General features: G+C 37.2%; 1 protein-coding gene across 7 annotated transcripts in view; it reads right to left on the bottom strand.

The window, feature by feature from the left end:
• Window positions 1-1,426: 1,426 nt before the first annotated feature.
• NOD2 (nucleotide binding oligomerization domain containing 2) overlaps window positions 1,427-8,143 on the bottom strand; it is a 59,623-nt gene continuing 52,906 nt past the window's right edge. For 6 of the 7 annotated variants that reach the window (XM_056812284.1, XM_056812283.1, XM_056812288.1 and 3 more), the window contains 3 exons: window positions 7,624-7,707; window positions 5,054-5,137; window positions 1,427-3,332 (listed from right to left, as the gene is read on the bottom strand). In XM_056812284.1, the coding sequence (XP_056668262.1) occupies window positions 3,260-3,332; window positions 5,054-5,137; window positions 7,624-7,707 (241 nt within the window). In that variant the 3' untranslated portion in view covers window positions 1,427-3,259. The remainder of the gene's footprint in view (window positions 3,333-5,053; window positions 5,138-7,623; window positions 7,708-8,143) is intronic. The other variant, XM_056812287.1, reaches the window with a different exon arrangement.

The following is an 8,143-nucleotide window of genomic DNA, read 5'->3' as shown; positions in this document are numbered from 1 at the left end:
AATTGGCTAAGAAAACAAAAAATGGAAAATTACAAAGACTGGAGGGAATATGGAAAAACAGGTACATTAATGCACTATTGGTAGAGCTGGGAACGAATCCAACCATTCTGCAGAATGATTTGGGTCTCTGTCCAAAAGGGTATTAGATTATGCATGCCCTTTGATCCTGCAATACCACTACTAGGTTTATGCCCCAAAAGATCAAAGAAATAAGAAAAAGACCTATATTTAACAAAAAAAATTATATCAGCTCTTTTTTGTGGTCACAAACATCTGGAAAATGAGGGAATACCCATTAACTGGGAAATGCTTAAATTATGGCACATGAATGCAATGAAATACTATTTTCTGTAAAAAAAATGGAGATGGTTTCATAAAAATAGGAAGACTTATAGAAACTGATAACATGAAGTGAGCAGAACTATATAAACAATTTATATGGTATCAGCAATATTGTAAAGATAAATCAACTGTGAAAGACATAGCAACTGATCAACACAATGACTTGTCACAATTTTGAAGGGTTCATGATAAAACATGCTACCCATCTCCAGAGAGAGATATGACACATTTAAAATGCAGATTGAAAAAATATTTTTCTTTCTTTTGGGGGAAGCTGGGGTGGCTTTGTGGTGGTGGTGGTGGTGGGTGGGACATAGCTATTAAGAATATTTACTTTTCATGACAATCCATGTTTGTAATTTTGCTTTGTTTTGTTAGCTGGGTTTTCTTTATTTCGTTTTTTTCCTTTTCTTTCTCAATAGGTGAGGTAAGAAAGGAGAGGGAAAGAATTTAGAACTAAAAGATTTAATTTTAAAAAATATTTATAAAGTATCTCTCTCCCTCCCCACACCCCCATCCTCCAACAATACCTCTCTCAAAATCCAGGAGAAACAAGTATATTCAGTCCTTTAAAATATTTCTAGTCCTTGAGATATCTTCCCTAGGTAAAGGCAACAAAGCCCCAAATATTTCATTTCCAGCTGGTAACAAAGAGGCGTTGGCTCATTCAATACTAAAATTGTTTTTGTGAGCACAGCAGCAAAAGATTACTTTGTGATTAAGCATCTACAAAAGAGAAATATTCTAAAAACTTATTTTGTTTCTGTCAGAAGTGTCTTAAGCCAGTTCTCTTCAATTTAGTAAGATGAAGAGGCTCTAATTTACTTATAATTTTACTTTCAGTCCATTTACAGCAAAGTTCTTCTAACAGGGATCATTGGGAATTTGGCTACATTCATTTTTTCTTAGCTGAAAACCAAATGTATGTTGCTTGCTGGGCAACTTCAAAGCATCCCTTCTTAAGTAAAAATTGTCTGATTTTTTAAAAGCTTTTTTTTTTTACAATGAGGAATATTTATTCTTGAATATAAAACAAGTTTCATGTGTATTCAGAAAGTCTTATTTATGACAAAGGCAGCTTTAGTGACAAAATAGTTTAATGTTATGTATACCTATAGCTTAATATTTACATAATAAGTTTACAGTAACATTTTCTATAAAAATACCAACTTTGAGAATATACAAAGTGCTTTATAAATATTAACAACCTAGCCCCTCCTACAATCATTGCTTTCTCTAGGTTTGTAGTTCCAGAAAAACATAGAGTTATGGTAGTAGGTTTTTTTTAAATAACCAGGACCTTTTTTGCACTTGATAGAATATAATGTTCTTGAGTAGGGCCCATTCATTTTTGCCTATGTATCCCCAATGCCTTGCATAGTGCCTACACCTCAGCAGACCCTGAATAATGTGTTTGTTGGCTGACCAGTATGTTCTCCATGCAGTCAACCTGGCATAGTGATAGAATACTGGGTTTGAAGTCAGGAAGTTCCAGGTTCAGATCCCACTCCTGATGTTTCCTAGCTCTAGAAGCCTGAATAAGTCATTTTACCTCTCTGTTTCAAACAATTCCACAGGATCAAGGCTTGGTTAGAGTTCTTACCCCAGGAACTCCCCATGCTGAAATCACAGATCCTTCCAGCAAGTTTTTCTTATGCAACTTTACAAATATAAATATGCCACTGTTAGCAAATGAACCGCCAGAGGTCTGCTTCAAAATTCCTATCCAAAAGATATCTCAGCAGAGCTTGTTTAAAATAAAAAAGAAAAATCTAAAGGGATCAAATTAGAAGACCATCTGACACTTCTCAAAATTCAGTCCCTAAGTGACTTTAAAATGCTGCAGTGTGATGAGGCTTAGTTTCCAAGACTCCATCTATTTATGGATATTTTACATGATTTAAAAGAAATGTTCACATGTAGTTTATTTCACATAGTTTTGTCCCTTACATCTTAACTTGTAGCCATTTTATTGAAGGATGACCTCAAAATTCTTAGTTTTCTTACAATTTTGGAACTGGAGAGGAAATTAGCATTCACTGTCAAGCTGCTCTTCCCAAAAGTATCATAAAGACCAAAGGGAGAGGTAGATCCTAGCCCTGACCTAGTGGGTATGTGTATTTATTGTATGTGTATGTATACATATATATGTATAAAGAATTAAAGATCTGAGAGAAGAAATATCCTGACCCAATCAGCATATGAAGAATCACCAAAACCACGTAGTATGTGTTGTGTATATAGAATGTAAGTTCCTTGGGTACAAGGCCTAACACATTTGTATTTGTCTTCAGGACCTAGGACAGTACCTGGTACATAGCACCCATTTAATCTTGGCTTGTGGATTGATTGGGATTCGTGATAGGAGCATGGATTCAGGGCAACAATCCAAGATAGTACTGGAGGCCCAAGAGAAAGAGATACCAGGGGAAAGGGGACATTTATTCTTCCTGAACTTTTCCTTCCTTCAGCTTCGTCACCATCTCCCAACCCTCCCCTCTATGAATAAGCAGTATTTTCATGGGTGGAACACTACTTTGTACAATAGCAGACACTCAAAGTTAACAAAACGTACTCCCCTCTGCTTCAGAAGGGTAAGACCATGTATCATTCATCTACTCAAGAGATGTCATCAACCTCTAGAGGGATTCATTAGATTATGTCATTCAAATCTCAGCTTATAGTCACTTTGTTCCAAGGGTGGAACTGGGAAGAGCTTCATGGAAATAAACTCTGGAGAAAGATCCTCCAGTGTCAAATACTGCTCCAATCTGAAAGTGTTCAGGTGTCTGACAACATCCAAGGGCTAACAGGTAATGAGAAGAACAGAATTCAATCTGAGTGTTATGTTTCTATATCAAACCAAATTTTCTAGAATACAAAGTCAAAACTCCTGAAACAAATTGACTCGTGATGATCAGAACAAAAGTCTGGAGTCCATGAGGCTCAGCTGCTCAATTTCCTCTGGAGTGAAGGTATTTCCTCTGAGCCTAAATCCATGAAAAAATAAGATGTTTCAGTTAAGTGAAAAACACTGCTGCAATATTTCATAATCCACATTTTACTTTTAGAAAATTAAGGCTCAATTACATCCTCAGATACTTTATAAGGGCCTGGAAAAATGGTTTAATTTCTCTAAGCCTCAATTTCTTTCTCTGTGAAATGGAGATAATAAATAATATCACCCATTTCATAGAGTTGTTCTGAGGAGCAAATGTACTTCATGTGATGTGATTTAAATATCTAAAAAGCACTAAATAAATGAGTTGTTTATTAGTAAAGGACCCTAGAAATCATCTAGTCATACAAAATTATAGAAATTAGAGCTAGAACGGCCCTTTGAGAACATCTAGTCTGGCTCTAAGGCCCACAAAGATGTGGCTCAGTCAAGATCCTTCAGATGATAAAGAAAAAGAAATGAGAATTTGAATTCAGGTCTTTTGACACAAAATATAGTGTGTTCTTTCCAGTAGACTGGTTTCAAGGCTCTTATCTTCTTTGTGAGGGCAGAGAGAGGATCTGTATATTAGTGTTTTCCACAGAACCATGGTCCTGAAAAGTTTCCTATTATCCCTCATTACTCTTTCCCCTCTAACCAATACCAACTCCCCCTCTTTGTTGCACTTAATCTGGCACAGGAGATCAGGGAAAAGGCAGTGTGAGATATATAAACCAAGGAACTGACAGGAGATAAATCAAGAAATTAAAACCACCCCATTCTAACTTGATAACCATCTGGGAATAGAATTGCTTGATCTTTGTTGACATACCTTGGGTAATAATTCACCTGATTTATTAAGCACTGAGGAAGCCTTTTTAAAAGTGAAGTACTGAAACTAGCTCTAGCCTTTGTAATTTAAGTGCAATACAAGAGGCGGGGGGGGGGGGGGGGGGGAAGGGCCAGAAAGAAATATTAAAACTAACTAAGGGCATAGAAAACAGACCCCCAAAAGAAATATTGTAACTAAGAGCATATGATTAGATTGAAGAAAATATTTTCACTTGTTAATGTGAATGATTAAACTATTGGAAATACTTGTAAGAGCACAGTTTTGGCAAATATGCATTTGATATTAAGGCTCAATGTTGGCTGTATATAACATTATAATATGGCTTTTAAAATCTTGCCTACCACAAAAATCATAGAATCATATAGCTAGAAGGAACTTGAGGTCATTTACCCCAAATCTGACCTAGTACATAAATGTAGCACCTCCCTCTGACATCCCTAACAATATCTGACAACTATATATCCCCAAAATTGTGATGACTGGGTCTGACAAATAAATTGAAAAACTTAATAAAGCTTTACAAAAGATATCACCTTCTTTGGACCATGCATCATGATTTTTTTGTTTTGAAAATAGTGTCAGAATTGTTATATATCATAAATCATATCCTTTGTAATCATTATATATTACATATGTGTAACATTATATATAATGTATAATCAGCATCATAAATCATCTCCTTTGTAATAGAGCTTTGGCCATTTTGAAAAGTAAATCTAGGTTGGCTTCCTAAGGGTGGGAGCTATAATTTCATCTTCCTCTTATATAGAATCTCTTGTCACACCTCCAAGTTCCTAGCATCAAGGTAGGCAAGTGGAAAACCCTTTCAAGTACTGATTGATAGGACTAATAGGACTTGAAAAATTGAGGAATATGGGCTGTTCAAAACAGAAAGACTTCCAAGAAGAGAGACAACTTACCAGATTGATCTGATAGTAGCATTACTCTCCAGAACCTGAAGGAGGGCAGAAACACCTCGGTGGGTAATGCGGTTGTTGGAAAGCCTTTGAACAGAGATGGGAATGGTACCTATAACTTGTGAGATAAAGCTACAAATACTATTATTTTCCCCCCATTTTACAAAAAGAGAAAATTGAAGCCCAAAGTATAATAATCTGGTGACAGCTAGCCCTAGATAAAGAAAACCTTATTCTTTCATTTAAGAGAGATGAAGAGCTCTATCAGCTTGGACAAACATTTATAGGGTAATAGGTTAATTATAAGATGACATGGCAGCATGAGTAGCTGGTATCTTGGTATATGCCAGATAATGTTGGGTTTAATATCATGGGCTTCTAGGAAAAATAGTTTTTCTGTTTGGAGGAGCAGGATTTGAGCTGTGATATATCTAAATTTGTGCAATAATGAGTCGCTATTAACCCCACCTCCCCACAGCCCATATTTGTGTAATCAGCATTGAGTTCTAACTTCATAGGCACTTCTGCCAAAACCTGGTTTTTGCCAATGTCTCCCACTGGAGTAACAAGCAGAAATGTTTCCCTCAAACAATTGGCATCCTCACAGCCCCCCAAAAGCAACACAAACAAGCAGAGCTGCTTGTCTGTCAGGAAGCAGACGGTTTTCAACAGAAGCAGCTGTCTGCTTGTCACGAAAGACAAGCATTTTCCTGGGGACATATTTGCCAGGGCAGATGCAACTTTGCTCCAGCACCAGGCAGCATCTGAGGCATCTCTTAAGCTATTTCAAAATGAGGCCTTTTGGCTCAGGACATGGTTTGGAATATTGCCTCCCTACTATTGCCAAATGCAAACACAGCTCAATCCTTTAATTACCACCTGCTTGATGGTTTATTTTGTATTCTGGCCCCATTTGCTATTCTGGTAGGTCTAGTGGCAGCTAGGTGCTGTAGTGGGTAAAGGGTTGGGCCTGGAGCCAGGAAGACCTGAGTTCAAATTTGACCTCAGAAGCTTCCTAGTGGTGTGATCCAGAGCAAATCACTCAACCTCTGTTCACCTCATTTTCCTCAATTGCACAATGAGAATCACAGTAGCACCTACTTCATAGAGTTGTTGTGAGGACCCAGTGAGATAATATTTGTAGAGCCCTCAGTATACTGCCTAGCACAGAACAGACATTTCATAAATGCTTGCTTCCTTTTCTTTCCTCACTGAAACTGGAGGTAAGGAGACCCGACTAGAAATTGTGCCTCACATGCTTACTAGTTGTATAATCCCAGAGCAGTTGTTTAACCTCTCTCAGGGTCAGTTTCCTCATCTATAAGATGAAGATAATAATAGCACCTACTTCATAGTGTTGCTGTTTAGATCAAATGAGATAAAATATGCAAAGTATCTTGCAAATCTTAAAGAAATAGACATATTAGCTAGTATTATCAACAGTTATTGAGGGAGGGGCAGGTAGGTGGCTCAGTGGATAGAGGGCCAGACCCAGAGACTGGAGGTCCTGGACTAAAATCTGACCTCAGATACTTCCTAGCTATGTGACCTTGGGCAAGTCCTTAAACCCAGTTGCCTAGCCCTTACTACTCTTCTGCCTTGGAATCAATTGATTTCAAGTCAGAGAAAAGGGTTTTTAAAACAATAAACAAAAAATGATTATTGGGGTAGAGAAATCATTCCCCTCTCTGTATCCACCCTCATACTATAAAAACCTCTAGAGCAGAATAGCTTTAGATCTCAAACATTTCCCCCATGAAATTATTGTTTTATTACACACACACACACACACACACACACACACAATGTGCCCAAGTTCCTATTCTCTGCTCATAAAGTTTTACTTCTTAATGATAATGATACTAATAAAGCTAATATTTAAATAGCACATTACAGTCTGCAAAGCAATTTACATGTATATAAATGATAGATAGATAGATAAAAAACATTATTTGAGCTTCACAAAACCCCTAATAAGCTATTATTATATCCATTTTATAGCTGAAGAAAATGAGGTTGAATGAGACTTAATGATTTGCCTAGGGTCACATTGCTAATTAACTATCTAAAACAACATCCAAACTCAGGTCCTCCTAACTTCAAATTCAGCACCTAAACATATGTAAAACAGTAAGAGAGAGAACACGATGCCCACAGAGCAATGTATCCTGTCAAGCCAGACATGACCCTGAGTCACAGAGTTAAACCTTAGAGATCATCTAGTCCACTCCCACCCCTATTTTATAGATTAGAAATTGCAGGTCCAGAAAATGGAAGTTTCCCCCAAAGACCCAAAGCTAGTTCTTGACAGAGCCAGACACAAACCCCAGTCTTGCATTATTTATATCCCATGCTGCTCTGAAATAGGAGTTGTGCAGCATCAAATTCCATGTCTTCCCCTATACTGGGTAACATGGGAACCTCTATCTACCCTGTAATGATACAGCGAGTGTGACACAAATTGTGATTTAGGACCATGACCCTCCCCCATGCCCCAACTACCTAATAGTAGTTAGTCAGCAGAGACATTGAGACACTGCAATATTGTTTTTACAAGTCAACAGGTTCCTTACTTAAGGACTTCCAAACTTGAATTTTTCTTGAGTCCATCCACCAAGGTACACATGTCTTCATCTTGGAGATGGTTCTCTTCAAGGCTAACAAGAATACAGATAAAAATCTGGGTAAGGCTTCATGACTATAGGAAGGCTCTACTTTAAGAAAAAACCTACATCTAATTTTCCAGTCCTACAAAACAAGTAAATCTCAGCGTGGCTGTTCTCATTACATGATATTGACACGATTTCTTTGTACTCACAAAGAACTGGGCTGGGGGCTCCTTGAAATACTAAACTCACCTATTGCACTTTAAATGGAATTTGATTTGCATGCAATTTTTTATGACTAAATATCTTCTTTAAAATGAGATGCCCCTGTGGTATTATTTTCCAGTAGGAGAATCAAGATGGTTTATAATCTACAAAACTCAGGCAAAAATAATTTGCTCTGCCAGTGAAGCCAGGTTATATGCTTTTTTTTTTTTGATGGTCCCTAGTGAGATCTCAGTGCTTACCTCCACCCTTGAAAATTCAA

Source organism: Monodelphis domestica, chromosome 1, assembly GCF_027887165.1.
Source record: "Monodelphis domestica isolate mMonDom1 chromosome 1, mMonDom1.pri, whole genome shotgun sequence".
NCBI lineage: Eukaryota > Metazoa > Chordata > Mammalia > Didelphimorphia > Didelphidae > Monodelphis > Monodelphis domestica.
This window is presented reverse-complemented; position numbering and strand designations above follow the sequence as displayed.